The following is a 25,133-nucleotide window of genomic DNA, read 5'->3' on the forward strand; positions in this document are numbered from 1 at the left end:
GGATGTTAGTCCAATGAGCTTGCACCATTCAGCATTCCCATACGCATCTCCTCTCTCCCCCAGAAGTAGTCACATTTAGCATGAATGTCGTCCTTGCATAACAAATGTTAGCAACATGTTTCAATAATGAGGCGGCAGGCCATCCCACTGTGCTCTAATCCCCTCTAGCTGCCACTGATGAGCTGTTTCTGCTGCTGTCGTTGCATGATGCCTGATGCCTGATGCGGCTTGCCTCCGGGCTGCACGATTGAGACATGCTCTTGTGCGTTGCATGCAACCAAGGGGTCCAGCAGTGGCGCCTGGACAGACCCTGGGGGCTGGACAACCCTTTTGGAATTGGTTGGACAACGTTTGAGTTTTGGAGTTGAACCGGCACCAAATTAATCGTTTCCACTGTGCGGTTACCACCAGCAGCAGCACGCCCCTCCCTTATCCACTCCTCCATCTCTGGACCATGCCACACAGAGAGCAGAGCAGAGCAGAGCGGTGCGGTGCGTTGCGTCGAGTGTATGCGCCGCCTCATTTGTTATGGCCATTTGCATAAATAAGTCACTGGCACTGCCATTCGGGAACTGCCACGAATGGGGGGGGCATTCGGGGGAGTCACTCAGTTGACGGAGATTGTGTGAATAACTTGATGAACGCCACACCCCCACCCCACCTAGGGTGGCACGCGTGTTACGAAAGCAGATTTGGGGGCAGTGCAAATAGACTTCACTGTTGTTTGTTGTTTTTCAAAATATTTACAAATCTCAGTGTTTTATAGTGCTTCAAAATAGTTCATTCCAAAACTTCTGTTGATGCCACTTTCTATCTTAAAACTTCTGCGGGAAATAAACCTCTATTAATCTTAAGATACTTTTTATCCTATATTTTGTCCCTTCCTTTCACAGGATTTCCCTTAAATGTACGTATAAGTATTAAAGCCATACGTTTTCTTGGCTTTTCTACTATTATTTGTATAGTATTTTACTGGTGTAGTTCTGGTATTATTTCCAGAATTTGGGCAACATTTTTGGGAATTTTTCCACGAAGATTTCTTGGTGATAATTTATTCTTTGGTAATTTGCTATAAACTTATAATTTTCTAGTATGTTTATTCAATTTTTTCTATTTTTCTTTTCAAGATTTATCAATTTTTCTTCTGTTAATTTTTTTGGTATTGAAACTAAAATTGTTCTATATTTTGATCTTATATTTTTCTAGTATTTTTCTGGCATTATTCCCCAAATTTCAGTAAATTTAATCTAGACTATTTGGTATTTTAGTAGTATTTTGGTATTTCTAAAAATTGTTTGTTATTTTCTAGTATTTTTTGGCATTTTCTAGTATTTGTATCTTTATGATATGATATCTTTTGATATGTATCTTTAGGATGCACATTATCAGAATACTTTTAAATCTTAGCTCTCTAAGTAGAAACCGCTGTGAAAATCCCACCATAGACAGTATACCGATGCAGAACTTTCCATTTCTCTGAACTTATTTTAATTGCCTCCAGTGCACATGTCTTGAGTATCTTTACTCTCCCGCTTAGAGCTATTATACTTCGCTGGAGAACGTAGGAACTTCGTAAATCTTTAAAACACTTAGCTGCACTGCATTTCTCTTGAGTATCTTTCGAGCTTTGCCTTACAGCTTAGTCCTGTTCTTAGTGCAGTTATAATCCGAGTTGCAGCACTCATTAAAGATTCTTTTTAACTAATAATACCTGGTAGTCGCTCCCCTCCCCACCCCAGCCCTGTAAATACTGCCCTTCATTGTCTGCCCGGGAGAAAGTAAAAGTTTAAACAGAAACAAAGGGTGCAAAACAGTGAGCAATACGCACACAATATTTAATGGTCCGAACAGTAGCGAACGTCCTTGCCAGACCCCCCTACATATATCCTTTTCTTCCCCTTCGGAATGGCACCCCTGCCGACGCACACACATTCGACACCCTTGCTCTTTCACTTTCCCTCTCTTTGGGAGCTTCAGGGATGCGTGACAATATGCCGTTTAATTATACGTCAGGACCTTTCCCTCGTCCTTGCTTCATTCATTCTTCCTGTTGCTGTTGTTCTTGTGATATCGCACACACATTTTAAAAGTCAATTATCCGCACATAACGCACATCGTTTCAGGAGGGGTCTCGCTCGTGCAGTCCTTGCCACGCGTCAAATTTGGCGCGTTTACATTTTCCTTGGATTTTTTTTTTTTTTGTGTCGTTCAGCTTCCCTCAATTTCTTTGCAACTTTCTTCAGCGCCCAAGAGAAAGAAAGAAGGCGAAGAAAAGTTTATTACTTTCATGAGACGATGACGACGACGAGGACGACGACGAAGACGACTCCTTGGCATGCGAATCGATGGCAGGAGAGAGGGATGTCTCGGTAAATTGAATTACATGAGACATGAGACGCGGGTAACCAACGACGAGAGCCATAAGACTTCGATACTAAACCGATAATAGCATAATCAGCCACCACCACGGCGGTGTCTTCCCCCCGGACTCAGGCCCCCGCCATCATACTTCTTCCAACTATAGAGCTTTCTTGGAGGAAAAGTGAGCTTTAGTTACCGTTAACAAGCCAAGTGGCCTGCTCAATTGACTCCGGTTTTCCTCCTCCCCCTGCCCCTGCCCCGCCCCCACCCATTGATAGTGGCAGCATCCAGGGAAGTTTCCAAGTTCAGACGACTCCTGGTCGTCATCGGTGGCCATCTGCTACACTGCTCCGCAAGGTTGGGGTATGAAATTTATGGAAAAAGTTCGAGTTTTATTTAAAGTATGAAAAAACTAGGAAAATCAATCAACAAAATGGTTTCCATCATCTGCTTATCTACTTTCCTTGAACATGTAGGTCAGTGTAATTGTTCAATACATTCTGTGAAGGACTCTCTCAAGTCCACACACACACACACACACTGGGCGCTTGTTGCAACTCATTGAGGCAGGAGGCATTCTCATGTAATTGGCTACAATTTGCATAACAATTCTGCGACTGTTTTGCATAAGTCCTGCGACTGCGACGACGATGCAACATAATAACCCAAAAAGAGGAAGAACAAGAACCAGAAGATGGGGCAGTATATGAGGCATACAATGGAGGTGGAGCACTGTGGCAGTGGCAGCATCAGGCAGCGGCAGCGACAGCGACAGCGCCACTTATATACACATTAGAAATTCCCTCTTTTCGACTGAGGGACGACTGAGGCCCATGGCAGAGGCAATTATGTGCTTCGCTTGAGCTGCACTCCACTCTCAAAACACACACACCCACACCCACACCCACACATTCCTTGCGACTCCATCCCCCCCGGTACTCAACTTCCTCCCCCCCCCCCCCAAACTCTTAAGGATCTCCCCCGCCCACTCACTCCACACTCTTAGGGATCCTTTCAAGACAGCAGCCGCCTCGTAAAAGTCGCTGCCGGAAATGCAATGGCAAAAGCAGTGGCAGTGGCCCGAGCAAAAAAAAAATACCAGTAGGAGTGACCATTACGACTGTCTGGATACCCTATGCTAGGAAGTTTTTCTTAGGAACTCTTTAAAAAAAAATAAGGTAGAATGGAGTTCGAAGGCTGTAAGAAAAATATTTGATCTATCTAGAGGCACTCTAGTATTTATATGGTATTTTCTGGTTTGTCCTTGTATTTTGATAATATTTATTTTTATTTTTCCTGTATTTTATTTTATTTTTCGTAGGTTGTTTTGATATATTATAATATTTTCTCGTATATCCTTGTATTCTTTCTATTAATCTGTTGTTTTTAATAGCATTTCGAGGAATTTTCTTGCTAGTATTTTTTAATATTTTTCTGGTATTTTTTGTACACTTTTTATACCCGATACTCAAAATGAGTATTGGGGTATATTAGATTTGTGGTGAAAGTGGATGTGTGTAACGTCCAGAAGGAATCGTTTCCGACCCCATAAAGTATATATATTCTTGATCAGCATCAATAGCCGAGTCGATTGAGAAATGTCTGTCTGTCCGTCCGTCCGTCTGTCCGTCCGTCCGTCTGTCCGTCTGTCCGTCCCCTTCAGCGCCTAATGCTCAAAGACTATAAGAGCCAGAGCAACGATGTTTTGGATCCAGACTTCTGTGATATGTCACTGCTACAAAAATATTTCAAAACTTTGCCCCGCCCACTTCCGCCCCCACAAAGAGCGAAAATCTGAGGCATCCACAATTTTAAAGATAAGATAAAACCAAAAACGCAGAATCGTAGAGAATGACCATATCTTATAGACTGCAGAATCTGAATTGGATCGTATTATTATTATAGCCAGCATCAAGAAAACAATTTCATTTTTTCTCGCCCTGTCTCTCTATTTTTGGTATCCGCACTTCTGTTAGATCTCACTATAAAACGTATATCTCAAAATTTCGCCCCACCCCCTTCCGCCCAAACAAAGGACGAAAATCTGTTGCATCCACAATATTGCAGATTTGAGAAAACTAAAAACGCAGAATCATAGATAACGACCATATCTATCAGATTGCTGAATCTGGATCAGATCAGATTATTTTTATAGCGAAAGGAAACAAATCAATTTGCACTGGCACGTCACGCTCAGACTGATTTTCTGTCTCTCTCGCACGCACTCTTTGTCGTGTCGATTAATATAAGCGGCGACTGCCGGAGGAGAGCCATACTGACTTAGTATCGGGTATAACTGTAGAGTTGCGGTGTCCGCAGCAACTCACAACGTTCCCCCTCGTTTCCGATATTTTCATGGTATTTAATTTATGGGTTTGCTCGCTTTAGAATTTTTGTTTTTTTTTAGTATTTTCTGGGATTTGTAGTATTTCTGGTATTTTTTGGAATATTTCAAGTATTTTCTGGTATTTTCTAGTATTTCTCCAGTATTTTTTAGGAATTGCTTTCTGTCTTTTCATACCCAGTTTTTCTAATTTCTTTTGGTATTTTTTTAGTATTTTCTGGTATTTTATAGTATTTTTCTAGTATTTTCTGGTATTTCCCCAGTATTTTTTTAGTACTGCTCTCTGTCTTGTCAAGAATCATTCTTTTCTTAAGAATCATTACACCCCAAAAAAGGGGTACCCCGCATAGGAGCCCAAAAATAAATCTCAGGCAAAAAAATCTCTACAAAATGCAACCGTTTCCTCTCCACTTCCACTCGACTCCTATCCTCGAAGGCACCCAAATTTTCTCCCACACACATTCCTCGCGGAAAGTTATCAAAATTGAAAATTTCTCTCATTTTATTTCCACCAAAAAAAAATCGAAAACTTTGCATCTCGTTTGCCTCGCGTTTCGCGTGCAGAACAGAACTGAAGAACTTTATAGGATCCACTTTAATAATGTCGAGTGCTCCTGCCGCTCTCCTCCGCCCTCCTCCTCACTCTTTCTTCATCTGGAATGCCATCTGCAGTTCAAGCTAAAATCTCATCATAAGAAATTAAAACTTAAATACAAAAGCCAGAGCCTAGATGCGGAAATGTTGATGAAGAATATCCTTAGAAGAGGAGGCCAAAGCTGAGGCCGAGTCTGGGGCTGGCTTTTATGCAACAGTTGATTGAGTTTTTCCATTTGGTTTTTCTTTTTTGCCAAAGTCAATCCTCAATCCTCCGTCCATTCCCCCGTCCCATCATCAAGGTAGCACCCGTCCAATGTCCATGTTAAATTAATAAAAATGTAATGCCCAGGCCGGCGTCCGACCGAAATTGAGCTAATAAATTTACAAAAATGAGTTCGACGCTTAATTTGCCATGAGCATTTTTCATTTTATTTCACGCCGGGCACGAGCCCTGGTCCAAAGGCTCTTAAGCCCCCACCAAAATGAAATCGAGGGAAAAGCCCAAACACACACAGCAACAACAACAACAACAACACAACGACACAACAAAAGGAAAAGCTCGGAAAACAGAAGGAGAATGAAAATGAACAACAAGAGGAGCAGAGGCAATGCCAGAGATGGAGCTCAAGTGGGGACGGTACGGTCGGAGGTCGGAGGGCGGAGGGCGGAGAACGGACCCATTGAGAGGCAGTGGGAAAAGCTACTTAACGAAAACCAGTGAATACAAATTTATTTCACATTCTCTGGAGATGTGGACTAAAGAATGCTCTTCTATCGAGGGAAAAGTTGGAGAGTTGGGAGAGCTTTAGTTTTGGGAGAGTAGAAAAAGTACAAGTCTCAATAGAATGGATTATTTTATCAACTTTTCCCCTTAGCATTGTCTGTAGTTTAAAAGAAAAGTTCTCTAAGCCTTTCATAAAGGTATACAGTTTGACTATTGTTTAGAGATTTAAAGATTTGAAGCTCCTAGATGAAGGCGTGCGCTGGCAGCTTTCAAATGTTTTCTCAAATAAATAACAACAAAAAATTATTAAAAATACTCGTTAATAAATTTTTTTTTTCGTAGTGGTTTTTTTCTGGAATGTATTTTCTTATATTTTTGTAGTATTTTCCGGCATTTTCTGGTATTTTTTGAAAAGAATTTGTATAAAACACTATAAATATTTATGTCTAGTATTTTCTGGTATTTTGTAGTATTTTTCTAATTATTTTATAATGGTATTTTTTTGGTATTTTCTAGTATTTTTTTCAAAAAATCTTCGAATTTAAATTCCTTTCCGGTATTTACATAAAAATAATTTAGCTATTTATTTTTTGTATTTTTTTTAATTTTTTACTAATTTGTAGTATTTTTCAAGACCAGTATTTTTTAGGTATTTTATATATTTATAAAGAATATGAATGCTAGATGCTTCTGAGAAATACGATATAGTTCCACAACTCAATATTCCCATCCTTCAAGGAACAAAAACAAATAAAAACGACTGACGAAAATAAAGATACTGCACCTATTCTCAATTTTTCAGTATTTTTGTCTTGAAACTGAAAAGTCCTAAGCATTTTGTATCCTCAAATGGGCTGTCTTTAATAAATGTAACTCCCTTTCATACCCTAAACGGCAATCCGAGCATTAACTCAACAAAAATACGCATATAAATGATAAATAAATATAGGAATATGCATGTACAATGTGGATGGTACATATGTTTACATATATGCAGATTCTTGTATTGTAAATCAACAGAAAGATGTGCGCCCTGCCAGCAGTTAATTTGCATAAAGTACGGAATATTTTCCCCCGTCTCTGACCGACGTACTTAACCGAAGACCTCTTTACCCTCATTTTCCTTGGAATATTCCGCATACTTTTCGTGGAAATAATATAATTCTTCTGCGTCTCTTTGCAGCTTGGACTCTCGACCGGGTCGCGGCATTTACGATCTGCAAATAAAAAATACCTCCTACAATCGCGACAATGGACGCTTCGAGTGCCGTATTAAGGCCAAAGGTACCGGGGCGGATGTGCACCAGGAGTTCTACAATTTGACGGTGCTGACGGCTCCGCATCCGCCGATGGTCACGCCGGGCAACATTGCGGTGGCCACCGAGGAGAAGCCTTTGGAGCTCACCTGCAGCAGCATTGGCGGCTCACCGGATCCCATGATAACGTAAGCGGTCCACGTGGCCAAGGGCCAAGGGCCAAAAGAAAAATTTAAATTGATGTGCTTCTCTCTTTCTTTCCTTTTTGGCTCTCTCTCTCTCTCTTTTGGTGGTTTTGTGGTTAAGTAAATCACTTAACGGGCGGTAGCCTTCATTAATAATCCGTCTGTCGCACATGGTTACTGCAGCCAGTACTTCTCCAAATACCCCTCATAACGATGGGTGTATGGGATTTCAAAAGATTTATGTTTCACCAACAAAAGGAATTTCATTCCAGTAGTTCTTTGAAGGTCTTTTGGTCTGTTTTTCTTTGATCTTAGGGCTACAAGTTCTTCAAGATTTCCCTGAAAGGCAATACAGCTGATATTTCATAGTGTTTTGGCTCCAAAAACCTTTCTATCCTCCACTAACAAGTATCCCCTAGTCGTATCTTTTGTTCTTGGCTTTCGTTACTTATTTTTTGGCACTAAATCCTTGTCTCTGGCTATCCATTCTGATTCGTACCATTTGTCTCTCTGTTTTGCAGCTGGTATCGCGAGGGCAGCACCGTCCCACTGCAGTCGTATGCTCTGAAGGGCGGCTCCAAGAACCACTACACAAACGCCACACTACAGATTGTGCCCAGGCGGGCCGACGATGGCGCCAAATACAAATGTGTCGTCTGGAATCGTGCCATGCCGGAGGGCCATACGCTCGAGACCAGCGTCTCTCTAAACGTCAACTGTGAGTACGACTAAGAGTTCGAGTAGATGTTAAATGGGGTTGGGGCCTCGGGGTCAAAAATTTGGCTATGAAGTTTGTCCTAAGACCTTTTAGATTTATATCAGATTTTTGGTTAATTTATTTGGCATCAAAAGGGGTTTGTACTTAATATTTTCTAAAGCCTATAGTAGGCTTTGTTTCGACTGTTTTCCCTCTAGAATTTGTTTCCTTGATTCTTATAAGCAGTGCCTTATCTTTTAGTCAGTTTTAGTTTGTGTTTCGTCGAGATTCGAGTGAAGGGAACAAAATTTCCGAATTTTGTAAATTTATTTTTTATGTTTGTATACCCAAAATTTTGTGTGATTTCCTTTTGGAGTGTCGTATTGGTCTCAAAACACGTCGCTAGTCCTGGTTTGTGTTGGCAACGGATCACAAAGTCCCTCGATAGACCCAGGGAGCCATTGGCGGAATGATGTGCCCTTGGAATTCTTGGAAGCTATTGATTTCCATCGAATGGGTGGATGAAGAGTGTCGACATTGGTTCTACTCCCGCGCCGCCGTTCCCATCGCACGCCCAGGCTTCCTTTCTCCAACAAGGTGAATGCGTTCAACTCAAAGGATGTCCTTACCGTCCTGTGTGTGCGAGTGCCTCAGTCGAGTCTCCTTTTTATGTCAGATCCTGCTCGGGGTCTATGGTTTTCTGGATTCTTGGGAGTGCCTGCCGTTCTATGCGTAAGTTGGCTTCAATCTTCCATCTTCATTTGCAAAACATCTGTCGAATGCCAATTAAAAACCAAAGTGCAGCCCAAACTTCAATAAAACTACATTTATTCCTGCAAAAGTTTATTGCATTTTCCAAAGGGGGGGCCCCTCCTTGGCCTCCTACTATTTTTCTTTTGTAATTAAAGTTTGGCAACTGCTTTTATGAGAACATATGCTACCAATTCCCGTAGCAAATGTTGTCGCATGATCCACGTGACCGAAAATCCAAGCACATGACAGACACATAAAGTGTCTGCAACCACACACACACACACACACTCGCACACATGTTCGTGCAACCCACTTGATTGTTAGTTATTGGACCACAGGACTACAACAGGAGCCGTCACAAGGCAGTGGGTGGTCGGCGGTCTCCTCCCCTGTCGCCTGCTTGTAGTATCAACTTGTCATATTACTTGCCCCACACACACACACACACACACACACACACACACACAGACACATATATGATGCGTCTGAGGATATTAAATGCTGAGCCAACGCTGCGTATGCGCAATCCACTTGTCACTTTTTCCACTTTTCCATTGAGTTGCATTTAATAAAAAATCGTCAACATTTTATGGAAAAATTTCAATGAAAATTTATGCACTCAAATAAAGTAACAAACTACTTTTAAAAGCAATAAAAGGGAAGAAGAAAAGCACAAAAAAAAGGAGAGCCGTGTCCCAGAAATATACACTAAAAAAAAAAAGTAAAAGAGGCAAAAAAATAAATAAATACAAGAATTAAATGGAATTCATAAAATGTATTAAAAAATATATATTATATTATATATCTATTTATGGGAAATATTTTTCATTGAATTTAAATATGAAATATATTTATTTTATATTTCACATTTTTTTGGCATTTGTTTTGAAATCTCACGTGTGTTTTCTCCAAGTGTAGTCATAGGAAAACATAAATTGCAGTGCAAACCGCAAAAGTAGACAGCTAGCACGACCAGTGCTAGAACTCATATATGTATCTGTATCTATGTATCTATGTATCTGTATGTCTTATTTGTGTATCTTGTATCCGAGCGTTGTCGTCAGCGTAACAAATATTTATAGCCCTTGCTATTTGGCAGCAAACACAACAACAACAACAACAACAAGAAGAGCAACAAAAAAATATAATAGAAAAACCACCAAAAAGTAGGAAAAATGCATGACACGATTTTTCGGATTTCCAGTGGTGTTCGACCTATGGATACCCCGCTAAATAATCGTGGAATATGGATATTAAGGGGGTACTGGAAATAAGAACTGTAAAGACTATGGACTTTTGCTGAAAGAATATCACAAAATAGTTTTTCTATGAAAATTTCATCGCATTTTAGGCATGTCTTCTCTTTCAATCTTTCGTCTTTCCATCTGGAAACCTAGATTAAAGATATTACATGATATAGGCAGGGGCATGGCGTTGTAATTTCTGCCAAATTGGTTTATAAAGTCAAAGAAAACTGTTAGTCCATTTACGTATTAAGAGTAGATTTATTGAGGGTTAAATTTATGTTGAAATCCAAGAAAAGTCTCTTTAAAGTCTCATAGATTCTGAAAGATTATAGGATATGGTGTAGGGATCAGAGGGACGTATAAATAATGAAGCTATGTCTCAACTTTCACCCTCTCGAATAAAAATCACTGAATCACAAATATTCCAAGAAGAATCACTCATAAATGATTCCAACTTTTGCTTTTTAAAGAAACCCTGCCTTTCTTCGAGGGAATACCTCACCCAGAATACCCTTTCAACTTCTTCAAATACTTCTAGAGGCTATAAACCCCTCTCCTTCTACTTCTGCAAGGTATAACTCCTCTTCTTTCTACTTCTGCAGGGTATAACCCCGCTTCTTTCTACTAATACAAGGTATAAACCCTTCTCTCTCGACTTCTACAGGGTATAGACCCGAAATATAATAATACAAGAACATAAGAAGCACGAACAGACAACAAACAGAAACAAGAATAAATGAGAACAGCACAGGAGGAGGTGGAGAAGGAGAAGGCGAAAAAGAACAAGCCAAAAGGGTGGGGGGGGGGGACGATAGAAAGCAGGAGGCCCTCTGCCCTGCCTCTAAGAAGGTGCCCCCCAAGTAGAACTCCTTTTATGGGTTCAAAGGCGTGGCAGTTGCAATTTTTCTACCCGACAACAACGACGATGGTATTTATGGATGCTCATTTAAAATCCATTAGCGGCAAGAGTCAGCCTAGGCCACAGAACAACAGCAACCCCACATGTGTGTGGGGGGGGTGGTGTGCCCCACTCTAGGGGTGGGGGGGCGCACAAGTCAAAAGTGTGCCTCGAAGGTGCATTTGAGGAGAGGCGCCACCGGGGACATGCAACGTTCGACGTTTAACAATTGAATCGGCAGGAGTTTGGCTTTTGAATGGCTTGGCAAACGCCTTCGGGGCTGGGGGCGAGTGGCGACAATACAGTTTGACTGCCATTGTGATGTCGCAGAGTTAGGCAAGGCCTCTGGGGGCATTTCGAGATAGAAGTTCTTTAGTGAGCGAGCATTTCCAATCATTCGGCTTCAAGAAAGTCTCTCTACGGCTTCCATATCTCCTTGGAAATTAAAAATTAATTTAAAAAAAGTAAACCTCATCATTTTCTGTCGGGTTTCACGTTCATTTTCCCCGTCTAGTTTTTGCTAGAATTTCCCAGAAAATTAGTTGCATCAGGGAAATGTCTCTGTACAGTTGGACAAGCACTGGGGTTGACAGCAGCAGCCTGCATTGAGACTGATATGAATGCGAAAGCAGAGGCCAAGACACGACTGTCGCATGACTGTGATTGTGATTGATAAGCAATTGATAGCACCAGAGGAGAGAGGGTAAAGGGCAGAGGGGAGAGGGGAGTGGGGAGAGGAAGATCAAATCAAAGAGGATGTAAGAAAGAAAGCAACGAGTGTGGAATACGGAAGGAGCAACAGCATGACAAATGGCATGGCAATTTTTTAATTGAAAATGTTTGCATGGAAAGCGCTGCTAACCATTTCTCCAGCTATACTTTCTCCCCGACTCTTGCCAGCTCTCTCCATCTCTGTGTCTTCTTTATAAATGTTTTTCCGTTTGCTCTTGCTGCTTCTGTTTATTTCTTTCTCCTCCTCCTCCCCCCCCCTTCCCCACACTTTCTCGCTGTCTTTCTTGGTGTGTGCGTTGCGTGTTGTGCCTGCATTTGATTGATTTATGCCACAAGGAAACCCCAAACATGCAACAACAACAAAATATTCGTAGAGGCAAGAACGAAGCTTTTGATATCCTTAATCGCCCAATATACCCAATATATTCATCTGAAGCTGTGGATTGGTCAGTTTTCTAGACGAATTTTCTTAGGAAATTCCCAAATATGAAAAAATAAGATCTAAGCATGTTTTCAGCTAGAAATGATATAAATTTATCGATAAGCATTCGATTTATTTAATAATTAATCGAAAATATTAAAGATTTTAGTAAGGAACGCAAAAATTCGATCGATAATAGATCGTTTCTGCCCAAGAAATCCGTTGATCTCCCCACAATATTTCCTATGGGCAATCGATGTGATATTGGTGCTGTGTTTATCGATAAATATCGATTATATGTTATTCGGAATCATCCTTAAAACCAAGAAAACAGAATACTTACAAAAATAATTAGAATTCCAGAAATTCGTCGAAATTTATCGATATAAACCGATAAATTATCGATTATATCTTACAGAATACTTAAAAATAAAATTTTAAGCAAAGAAAATCATTGAAAATATACGAAACCCATCGAAAGTCTAAGAATCATTTTCGAAAAGTCATCGAAATCCATGGAAAGTCAGGGAAAGTAATCGAAATTCATCGAAAACTTATCGATAGTCATCGAAATGCATAGATTTCTTAGGGATCTCCAACTGTTTGTGCTTCCACTTGGCTTCTCTTAAGCCCATGCACCAATCTGTCTCCCACTTTAAAGACTTCCTTTGCCTTTGCCACCCTTCCTGCCTGGCCAGAAATCTCCCCGAAATCCCAGGACTTTTCTCAGCACAAAGGGTATTCCACAAAAAATTGAGAGAGAAACGCAGAAATATATATAGTATATTTTTGGGTGAAAATAAACTTCTCCTCGATGCGTCATGTTGTCATCGAGGCAAGGACTCTGTTCGCGTTCCGTTCCGTTCCGTTCTGTTCCGTTCGACTGTTGAGTGTTTTATAACGTGGCGAAAATCCCCAAATGAAATTATTGAAAATGGAGGAGCACTCTCTTTCTCTTTAGATGGAATCAAAAATGCATATGTACATACGTATGTATATGTGGGACAGGCCGGGCTTTTCAAGAGGAGCACACACCCACACACACACACACTCACGTGTGTGGCAAGGTTGCGCATACGCAACGTGGCCACGCATAGACAAAATACGACGTGGCGGTGCGAGTGGGGAGTCGGCGGCTTGTCAACTTGGCATAGTTTTTCGGTGTGGCACATGTGAGAGGCACGTTCCACATTCCCTGCCTCTGTTGCATCTGTTTCGGTTTAGCAAATGCAATCTCCTGCCGCCGCTGCCGCCGCTGGAAGAGTGGCGGCTCCTTTTGCGGCTCTACCTCTAGTGTGTGGCGGCCAGAGGTGTGTTTCTGCCCCCCCCGCCCCCGGCAGCAGCACGTGACTTTTGTTCAGTTGCATGCGGTGCACGTAATAAACCTTTTGGGCCCCAACCCCCACGCACCGCCGTATGCCCACGTTTTATTTTTTAGCTTTCGGTGCCAGAGGGTAGGGTGGAGGGGGACGGGGGGTGGGGGGAAGGTCCTTGGCCAAAAAGTCGCTGGCGACGAAGACAAACAGCACTCATGTGTCGCGGGCCGCTGAAGTGGAAAGCAAACCCGTTGAAAAGACATTTCAATTTGAATAAAAAGATGCTTCCTCCATGTGTGTGGCACTCTGCGGGTGCACGAGCAGGCAGGCAGGCAGGGGGCATTGATGGTGGAGTGGCTGCAATGGGATGGCGTGTGGCATGTGGCGTGTGGCATGCAAATGCACCTGCAGCCTGACAATAATGCGCATTAGCCAGAAGATTGCGCGAACAAACAGAAAAGCGCAACCGACAGCTGGAAAATGCTAGAAAATTGCTTCCCCATGGCCAAATATTCAAAAGATAAACAATCGATTGGCTCAATCGAGCATACCCAAAAAGTAATCGAACAATAACAAATACTGGTATAATTTCATGGTTTTTCGGGTAATATTTTCTTCATTTCAAAGACATTAAAATCGAAAACTTAGTTCTCATATATCGATAGACAATGCGTCTTCAAAATCTATCGTAAATGTTATTCCAACTATTATCGAAGATTTTATCGAAAAATTGTATGGAAAATAATCATCTAATCATCGAATGATAACAAAAACTATTCTAATTTAATAGTTTTTCGGATTAACTGGATATATTAATCGATAGAACCGATAAATCGATCGATATAATGATCTTACAATTCAACTCAAGACATTTATCGATCAAAAAGATAATAATCGAGAATATAATCGTGTTTGAACGAACCTGTTATTGAAAGAAATCTTAAATTAATCGATTTTGTAATCGAAAAAATACGATTTTAAATTGGTTCTGCCTGAGAATGATTTCGCTCATTTCGTTTAAGCAATAAGCGATACAATAGGAACTCATTATTGAAGATATCTTCATGAACAGAGAGAAAACTCTTTTCCATAAGCATTTTTCCATCTCTCCTCACGTCCATTTTTGTTTTATTTATAAAATATACCCAACCCCAACTATGGTACATTTATTTGAACCTACCCCTCGTCCTTCAAAACCTTCAAACACCACACTAACGGCGCTCTGACAGGACATTCGAGCGAACACTCGAGCAATCCCTGGGAGCAGAGCCACAATCACATCTCACTTCAGCACGTTTGGGGGTCCCCCGTTGTTATGGGATGCCAATATCATTGGAACAGCAGGAGGCATCAACAGGAGGCGGGACACACCGCAGGACGCCACAGCAGCAGCAACAGCAGGAGCACGAACAGGAGCAGGAGCAGTGCCGCTGTGGCTTGTCCTTTTTGATTATGCCACTGCCAAAAGGCAAAAAGCAAAGTGCCAAAAAAAGATGCGACGACGACGTTTGCTGACTTGGCAACATGAAAACCTTTTTACAGGCCACAAGACCAGCTCCAGGACGAGAACCTGTCCGAAAAACCAGGAGCTAAGGCGGTAAAGCGGAGGGGAGGCTCTCCTCGCCGCCGTCTGGCTAATGCTGCACACAATTGCAATTAGTGTCAGTGTTGGGGAGCCTTTCGACCAGGCCCTAACTTGGCAGCCACGTCCGTCCAGCTATTGGCCTGCTTTGCATAACCACAAAAGGGACAAAAAGCAGGCAAAAAAAAAAGAAGCGAAGACAAGTCGAATTTCCTTCTTGTTATCCTTGAAGATTTCTGCATCGGCTCGGGACAGCCAGATTTTCGTGTGGCATCAGTTTTCTTAAGCTGATTTTCAAGTTTTTCCAGCCAGCCAGCCAGCCGGCCAGCCAGCGGGCGACGGCCAGCGCTTTGGCATCCTTTTTGGGACAGCCGAGTCCTGGCATTGTTGTAGTCCTGAGTCCTGCCTTCCACCTGCGAGTGCTCTCAACTTGAGACTTTTTCCAAGCTACAAGAGAACTTTAAGCCGCTTTAAGCCTGAAATTATAGAAACAAATGTTTCGTGCCGCTACGCCAAAGGATTCTTTCAGTCGAGTGGAAGATTCTTTGGGGTTGAGTGGAGGAGAGTGGAGGAGTGCAGGAGAGTCCTTGGCCGGTTTAACAGCTCTTGTGACAAAAGCAAATTAATTGCTTTGCCCCGAATTTCAATTAACTGCACTTTTTGGTTGAACCAACAGGACGAAGGTGGGGAGGGGGTGGGGAGGGGGTGTGGGATCGCAGTGCATTGTGCGGTGCAACCGCAAGTGCTATAAAGGACTCCCCACAAGGGACATTCTCTTCAGCACATTGTTTTTACAGCGGACCACGTGTACTACGAATACGAAAGCCAATTCAATTAATTCCCCACCAGCCAGCATCCAGCATCCGCTGTCCAGTGTCCAGTGTCCAGCATTCAGCAGCATATGACACCTATGGACCGGTGCACAAAGCGCAATCAAGTGCACAATAAAGTGACGCCCCCAGTACCCCTCAGCACCCTCCCCCTCCCCCTCCCCACCGCCCACTCCTCAGTGACCAAAAAACTCGGCGATAGTTTTTATAACCCCTTCGATTGCTTTACAAAAGTTTTTTCCAACACTCGCAAAAAACAGCTGCAGCATCAAAAGGAACAGGGGTGGGGCGGGGGGTGGGGAGGGGGAGGTGCAGCATATAATGTACTGTTATATAAGGCATTGGATGATTTATTTCATGTCTCCATTTACGCGACACAGTACGGGCCATACGTGTATAGCAAATGGATGGTCGGTGAAGGTATACTGGCAGCCCTTTTGATTCGATGATTCCTTTGGAAGTCCTAGATAAACCATACAAATATAACAATAAACCTCATCTTTAACGGCATCTTTCACTCAAAAATTTCGTCAGTAAATTTAAGAATGGATTGAAAATTAGACACTAAATCTAAGGATACAAAGTGGGCGGATACCCTCCCACTGATTGCAGAAAATCTTTTTTTAATTTTTTACCATTTATTTCAGTAGGATTTATAAACCTTTTTCGTAGTTGTTTGCTATTTTATTAGTTACCAAAAGACTTGAAATTAATTTGGTAATAATCTCTTGGGCCATCACCTACTCTTTTGATTTTATTTTTTATTTTATTTCGCCTTCAAACACCGAACATTGTCGTGGACTTCATTCTTTCTTCGTTTTCGACCCCAATAAGAATCATCTCTCTATTCATTTTCGGTTCCTTCAGCGGCTGGACGAATCCCTCTATTAATTTTGCTTCCTTCAGAGGAACGAGGAATTCCCCTATTCATTTTGTTGGCTTAATTCGAAGCTTGGCCACCAACAACTCATTTCCACTGGCATTTTGGTGTTTATTTTTGTTGTGGCTTCTGACAAGAGGCAGGAGGGGGCAGGGGTAGCAATGAGGGGCAGGGCGGCATGTGGGAAAGGGCATGTATGAGGCAGCAGCACGAGGTGTTGCCAGCACGCGCAGCGGAAGTCACGTGATGTGTTCTGTGTGACACGTACGCGACAGCAGATGCAACTCCCCCTCTCCCCAGCTCCCTGTGTAGCTCCAGAGTTTGTTGTAATTTTTCAATTTGGAGACAAGACAAGGAGGCAGGGAGACCAGAAGCAGGGGGACCAGAGGCAAGGAGTCCAGAGACAGGGAGACCAGAGACAGGGAGTCCAGGGGCAGGGAGAGAGGAGGCAAAAAGCAGGAGCAGTCAGAGGTCATAGGCAGAAATCAGGAACAGTCAGCGGTCGGAGGCAGGAACTGTAGTCCCCCGCAAGAGTCACTGCCAGAGATTCATCGCCAGAGAGAGAGTGAGAGACGAGCCTTAAAGTCAAACTTCAACTGCGACTGCGACTCCAACTCATTAAAATAACTCCGGCGGAGGTGAGTGATACTTCCTGGCGGGGGGGTAGGGGGGTAGGGGCACCGAAAACCAGCAACAGAAACAAGAACAACAGCTCGGTGTCCCAGTTCCGGGTTAAATAATTAAATTTCACTGCACAAAATGGCCAGCGGGCATAAGTTACGGCGGCCACGCGTACGCCGTACGGCCGGGCGTATGCGCAACGTTTCATTTTTATTTAACGCGAATGCCTAGCCGGAAGCCAGGCTCTCGTCGTCGTCGTCGTCGTTGTCGGTGGTGGCAGGCAGGCCGTTGGGCGGGTGCGGGTGCGGGTGTGGGCTGTGTTCCAGGTGCAGGTTGCAACGCATATTTCATGGCACTAATGTAGGGACCCCGGTCATAAAATCACAATGTGCAAGGGGCTCTACGCCAGCGAAAGCTATATATGTGGGCGTGGCAGCATATATGTGAACAAGGTCCAACCCAAGGGGCAGGCAGCAGGCAGGCAGCAACTCATTTAAAAAAGTTGTAGGCTTCATACAAAAAAAAATATGGGAATTCCAGAAGTTAAGAGAAAATAATTAAGAATATAGAATGCCCTTTTTTCTGTGAAAATAAATAAAAATTAATGTAAGAATATTTTTAATAGATTCTTGTCACGAAAAATCATTAGAAGTTGGAGAGCAGATCACACTTGTAAGATAAAACCTGATGAATCGTTTAGATTAGTGGTAGTAGTACCCTTTTTTCTCAAAAGCCAGGTGTTCAAAGAGCCAAACGATACGTTATTGGAAGTCAAGAGAAAAGCACTTTTTTATGGGAAATATATAAATATTTGGAGTGGATATAGCACCCAATTTCTGTGAGATTTCGTGGAAGGATAGTCCCTTTTTGATGAGAAATTTAAATACTTTATACAAGATTTTTTTGGGGATTTTTAATGAGATCCTTGAATGAAAATCTACTATCCCCCTATTCCTTGTCTGTTTATATCCCTTTATCATTTATCTTCCAAATGTCTCAACCCTTAATTATTTTCTTAAAGTCTTCCAACTGCCATCATTAAATCCTTATTCCCCATTTGCAAGAAATAGAAATTATTTTTTTTTTTATTTCTTTGCCAATTTTCTTGAATTTTTCTGCTCATATTTTTGTATGTAAAGAACAAAAATTCCAGAGCTTCATGGCAAATGTCAGCCGTGGCGCTGGGTCCTCTCTAGTTTATTTTTTATGAGGTAGTGGGGGTAGTTAGGGGGCGTAGATGGGCGTGCCGGTAACACCCCGACATCAGCGTGAAACTACATGGCTGGCTGGGCATGAAAATGGCCATGGTTGGGGGGTGGGGTGGGGTGGAACTGGAGGGGGGGTGGAGGGGGGGTAGGGTGTTTCGGAGCATGTGTTGAAATGCAAACTTGATTTTTTGTTCTCCCTCTTTGGGTTTTTTCCCTCTGGGCGCTGGTCGCTGCTGACAAGCGTTGCTCATTAAATTTTATTTTATAATTACACACACCAGCAAACACACACACACACACACACACACAATTTACATATGTATGTACGTGTGCGCGTGTGTTTGTGTATATTTCCCCCTCATTTAGGAGTTAGGCTTTAATGTTTTGAGGCGACGCGTAATTGGGTCCCGGATAACGCATTTTTTTCCTTGTATACCCTATGCGGGCAAAGGGTATATCGATTCGGAGTGGAAGTTCGGTGTAAAAGGTACATAAAGGAATAAGGGAATGACAACAAAGACAGCCTGAAAACTACGCACCAAAGCTAGGTCCCGTTTGTTGTTGCTTTGCTGCTCGTTCGTCGCTAAAAATGAAAACCGAATCAATTGCTGGGCGACGCTTCGGTCGTAGCTTTCTACTGCTTTGTTGTTGTTGCTGCGAGAGCGAAAGCATTTGCCGATTACCGGGCCTCCGAGCAGAACATCGGCGCCTTGCTTTTGTTGTTTCTGCTGTTGGGTGAGCAACGGCATGAAAGAACGTGTGCATTGCGTGGGAGAGGATCGAAGCTTGGGCAGAGCAGCGACGGAGGGAGCGGGAACAATAAATTTACGACTCTCTCAAGCACTAAGCTCTGCTGCGACGCTGACTTTTCTTTCCTCCTTGTCTTATCTACTTTCTTGATCGGAGATCACAGATGACATCATCGAAGTGCATTTTCGCTTGCTTCAGACTAGGAAATATCCCATAAATAGTGCCCAAAATCTACGCCAAACAGAGCGCATCCCCAGACTCTTTATAAACATTTCATCCTCTAAGGGTATCCAGTCTTTCCCCTCGACAAAAACCAGTCTTTCCTTAATTTTTTTTGATATTTTTTTCGGTATGTTCTCGGGAACTGTTGCCTCCTCCAGAAGCTTAGACCATGACGCAGGCACATTACACTCCGTTTCACGAATTAGTGGCAGCAACAAGAACAATTGGTTGAACGTTGATGGTCGGTCGGAAGGGTGGAAGGGGGTGGTTATGGCGTTTTTTTGGGGGGGTGGAAGGAGTCTGCAGCACACACTGTTGTTGGGGTTGGGGGCAGGGGCAGACGGTGATTAAACTAAAGTGTTCGAAAGTTAATTGGCGCAACAACAACAACAACAACAACGGCTACAACAGCAGCAACAATTATACTTAGCCACTATTATGCCTCACGCTTGAATGGGCAGCAGTGGGTGGGGGGAGGGGCTATACCATTCGATACGATGCGATACGGAACGAAACTAACGGCACTTAAACCAAATGACCAACGCGGGGCACAATCGAGAGCTAAACGCGTAAAAGTCGAGTCGGGCACGGATTGGGGGGCGGTTCTATGTTTAGATTCATTGGGCAGACAAATGTGTGTGCCAGTCATTGGCAGAAGAGTGGAAATTAAAGACGGTAGACTTGTAGGCATACTTTATACGTTATCGATAATTATCGATAATTGTGTAAACTCTTAAGAATCGTTCATTCTTTATATGTTTGGCCATAGAAACTCCTTTATTTTATTCAACGAGCTATATTTCTGTAGAAAAATTCTCTGGGCTTACAGATATGCCTTTGACGCTGTCAATAATTATCGATAACTATGTAAGATCGCAAGAATTGTTCATTCTGTTGATTTATGCTCACAGAAACAGCTTTATTTCATTCAGCAAGCAACAGTTCTGTGAAAGAATCCTCTATTATATGTAATCGATAATTATCGATTGTTGAAAAACTTACAATTCCTTCATTCTGTTGATGTATTCTCATAGAAACTGCTCTAAATCATTTAACAAACAATATTTATGTAAAAGAATTATCTAGGCTTATGGATATACTTTATAAGCAGTCCATGACTATCGATAACTATATATAAACCCTTAAGAATCGTCCATTCTGTTGATTTATGCTCATAGAAACTGCTCTAACTCATTCACCAAGCCTCAATTTTGTGAGAGAATCATCTAGATTTGCACAAATATCTTGCCTAAGTAATCGATATTTATCGATAACTATAAATCTCGCAAATCCTTCATTCCGTTGATAGAAACTCTTATAGTTCCCCAACCAAAAACAATTTCTAACCAAGAATTCTCTCTTTTTAGCCACTGTAACCCCAAAAAGTAATTCTAGCAATAACCGAAACCCATTTCCCTCTTCACCCAATTTATATATATATATTTTTTTTGTTTCCACAAATTGGCATTATTTAAAAATGTCGATGGGTCACGCTGTTGACCGAACTCCTCGTCAACGTCAACGTCAGCGTCCTTCATGGGCAAAGTACTTGTACTTGTAGGTCCTTTGACTGTTGCTGCTGTTGTTGTTGGGTGGTTGGGTTGTTGGGTTGTTTGGGACGCTTGTCGTGTAATTGAAAACGGTTATTGGCAAGTTAATGGCTCAAACGAACCAGAAACCAGAAAGCCATGGCCCATGGCCCATGGCCCATAGAACTAGCAATAATTGACTATTTTGTATGCTAAAACCCCATTCTTTTGTCCCCCCATTTCCAGATTACCCTCGCGTGGAGGTGGGACCCCAGAACCCCATGCGGATTGAACGCGATCATGTTGCCAAACTGGAGTGCCGTGTGGACGCCAAGCCGATGGTCAGCAATGTCCGATGGTCACGCAACGGGCAGTATGTGAGTGCCACGCCCGTGCATACGATCTATCGTGTGAATCGACATCATGCCGGAAAGTACACCTGCAGCGCGGACAACGGCCTGGGCAAGACCGGGGAGAAGGACATCGTCCTGGATGTGCTCTATCCGCCAATTGTGGTCATCGAATCGAAGACGCACGAGGCCGAGGAGGGGGAGACAGTGCTGGTTCGCTGCAATGTGACCGCCAACCCGCCTCCGATTACCATCGAATGGCTGAAGGAGGGTGCCCCCGATTTCCGCTACACCGGAGAGCTCCTGACACTCGTCTCGGTGCGGGCGGAGCATGCGGGAAACTACATCTGTCGCTCGGTGAATATCATGCAGCCGTTCAACACGAAGCGTGTCGAGGGCGTGGGCAACTCCACGGTGGCTCTGCTGGTCCGTCACCGGCCCGGACAGGCCTACATTACGCCCAACAAGCCCGTGGTCCACGTGGGCAACGGCGTGACGCTCACCTGCTCGGCCAATCCCCCCGGCTGGCCTGTGCCGCAGTATCGCTGGTTCCGCGACATGGACGGCGATGTGGGCAACACCCAGAAGATTCTCGCCCAGGGACCCCAGTACTCCATACCCAAGGCGCACCTGGGCAGCGAGGGCAAGTACCATTGCCATGCGGTGAATGAGCTGGGCATCGGAAAGATAGCCACCATCACGCTGGAGGTCCATCAGCCGCCGCAGTTCCTGGCGAAGCTGCAGCAGCACATGACTCGACGCGTGGGGGATGTGGACTATGCGGTGACGTGCAGTGCCAAGGGCAAGCCCACGCCGCAGATCCGTTGGATCAAGGACGGCACCGAGATACTGCCCACCCGAAAGATGTTCGACATACGGACCACTCCGACGGACGCCGGCGGCGGAGTCGTTGCCGTCCAGAGCATCCTGCGGTTCAGGGGCAAGGCCCGACCCAACGGGAATCAGCTGTTGCCCAGCGATCGCGGCCTGTACACGTGCCTGTACGAGAACGACGTGAACTCGGCCAACTCCTCGATGCATCTGCGGATCGAGCACGAGCCCATCATCATCCATCAGTACAATAAAGTGGCCTACGATATGCGCGAGTCCGCCGAGGTCGTGTGCCGTGTCCAGGCCTATCCCAAGCCCGAATTTCAGTGGCAATTCGGCAACAATCCGTCGCCGTTGACCATGTCCTCGGACGGCCACTACGAGATTAGCACCAGGATGGAGAACAACGACATTTACACCTCCATTCTCCGGATTGCACACCTCCAGCACTCGGACTACGGCGAGTACATCTGTCGGGCCGTCAATCCGTTGGACAGCATTCGCGCGCCCATCAAACTGCAGCCCAAGGGACAGCCGGAAAAGCCCACGAATCTCAAGGTCCTGGAAGTGGCCCACAACTATGCGGTGCTCGCCTGGCAGCCGGGCTTCAATGGGGGCTTCATGAGCACCAAGTATCTGGTCAGCTATCGCCGCGTGGCCACGCCGCGCGAACAAATGCTGGCGGATTGTTCGGGCAACGGCTATATACCCAGCTATCAGGTGTCCTCGAGCTCCTCCAGTGTGGGGGCCCACGAGTGGATCGAGTTCAACTGCTTCCGCGAGAATCCCTGCAAGCTGGCGCCCCTCGATCAGCACCAGAGCTACATGTTCAAGGTCTACGCTTTGAACTCCAAGGGCACCTCGGGGTACTCCAATGAGGTCCTGGCCACCACGAAAGTCAGCAAAATACCGCCCCCACTGCATGTGAGCTACGATCCTAACTCCCATGTGCTGGGCATCAATGTGGCTGCCACTTGTCTGTCGCTCATTGCCGTTGTCGAGTCGCTGGTCACGCGGGAGGCCACCGTGCCCATGTGGGAGATTGTGGAGACCCTGACGCTGCTCCCGTCCGGCAGGGAGACGACTTTCAAGGAGGCTGTCATCAATCACATGGCTCGAACGGCGCACTACACCACGGCCACGTCTTCGGGCAGGAATGGGGCCCATCTGGGCGAGGATCGGACCATGGCACTGGCGGAAACAGCCGGACCCGGACCCGTGGTACGCGTGAAGCTGTGCCTCCGCTCGAACCACGAGCATTGCGGGGCCTATGCGAATGCAGAAAGTAAGTAGAGAGTCCCCCCTTTAATCGCATAATTTCCGCTAATTTTCCGCTCAACAGTTGGCAAATCCTATATACCCAATGATTCGTCCATCACCACCTCGGCGCTGGTGGCCATCGTCATTGCCTCGTTATCGTTTCTGGTGTTTTTGGCCTTGCTTTACGCCTTTTGCCGGTGTCGGCGCACGCATGCGGCCAAAAAGCAAGCAGCCGGAGGCACTGCCACAGCCACAACGACAACCACGACGACGGGGCCCGGGGCCAAGGAGTACGACCTGGATGATACCCCAACATCCGGCACTGACCCGCAGCAATCCCAGCAGCAGCACCAGCAGCAGCAGCCACCGAATCTCCCCCCGCCCCCACCGTATTATCCCAGTGGCACTTTGGACAGCAAGCAAGACGGCAGCGGTGGCGGCATGGAGCTGACCCTCACGGCCCTGCACGATCCTGACGAGCAGCTGAACATGCAACAGCAGCAACAGCAGCAGCAGCAGCAGCAGAACGAAGCTCTCCACAGCGGACTGTACCATCAGCCGCAGGCCAAAGCCATGTTGGGACTCTACGGCGGCGGTGGAGGCGGCGGCGGAGGCGGAGGCGGCAGCCTGCACTCGAATGGCTATGGCTATCATGTGACAAGTGCCATTGGTGTGGATGGCGACAGCTATCAAGTGATGCCCTCATCCGCAGCAGCAGCAGCCGCAGCGGCAGGACACGGTGCAGGCGAGTGTAAGTACAGCCAAAGAAAAATGTTAGTTATACTTGAAAATGGGAGGAACATGGCAACCCCTGACAAACGTTTTACTTGGGGATTAATTCGCGAGAATTGGTTCAGAAGAGTGTGTGCCTACAGCCAAAGAGAAATGACAGTTCCATCTATAAATATTTAATTTTAAAAACTAAATTTTGTAGATGGGAGGAAGTTTTAGTCGTTTTTGAGTTTTCTTGAAATATTTTCGCACTACCAATATTTTTCTTAGGGCGTAAGCCAAAGAAAAATGTTAGTTCTACCTAAAAAATACTCAAATTAAGAAGATAAGAGATATATTTCCCCTGACCAACGTTTTCCTTAGGGCGTAATACAGAAGAGTGTGTTCCTACAGCCAAAGAGAAATGTCAGTTCTATCCATAGATATTTAATTTAAGAAACTAATTTTTGTAGAAGGGGATTACCAGATTTTAGGCGTTTTTTGAGTTTCCTGGAATCATTTTCTCACTACCAATATTTTTCTTAGAATGTATAGCCAAAGAAAAATCTTAGTTCTACCTAAAAATCCTTAAATTACAACAAAAAAACATGCAAAATCCTAGCTCCTCTCTGGCTTACATTTCCCTACCAACATTTCCTTGGGTGTACTCCGTATTTGGACCACTTTTTGGGGCAAACCCAAGCGACAACTTATGAAGAGCCATGGCTCTGGTGGGCTGTGGGGTAGTGGGGCCATGAGGCAGTGGCATGTGAATGTGTGTCTTGATTAAGCGACACATTTTTCGGCCCCAGATTTATGGCCGCCATT

The 25,133-nt window shown here is 44.2% G+C and overlaps 1 protein-coding gene across 7 annotated transcripts in view; it reads left to right on the top strand.

Moving 5' to 3' along the window:
• fred (friend of echinoid) overlaps nt 1–25,133 on the top strand; it is a 123,133-nt gene that overhangs the window by 84,045 nt on the left and 13,955 nt on the right. For 6 of the 7 annotated variants that reach the window (XR_004469162.1, XR_004469163.1, XM_015180375.2 and 3 more), the window contains exons 4-7: nt 7,210–7,470; nt 7,989–8,185; nt 21,400–23,619; nt 23,677–24,345. Coding sequence is in view for 5 of the 7 variants with exons in the window: in XM_015180375.2 (XP_015035861.2) it covers nt 7,210–7,470; nt 7,989–8,185; nt 21,400–23,619; nt 23,677–24,345 (3,347 nt within the window). In the remaining 2 variants the exon portion in view is untranslated. Of the gene's footprint in view, nt 1–7,209; nt 7,471–7,988; nt 8,186–8,359; nt 8,897–21,399; nt 23,620–23,676; nt 24,346–25,133 lie in introns of those variants that run through there. The other variant, XM_033379950.1, reaches the window with a different exon arrangement.

Source organism: Drosophila pseudoobscura, chromosome 4 (assembly GCF_009870125.1).
Source record: "Drosophila pseudoobscura strain MV-25-SWS-2005 chromosome 4, UCI_Dpse_MV25, whole genome shotgun sequence".
Lineage (NCBI taxonomy): Eukaryota > Metazoa > Arthropoda > Insecta > Diptera > Drosophilidae > Drosophila > Drosophila pseudoobscura.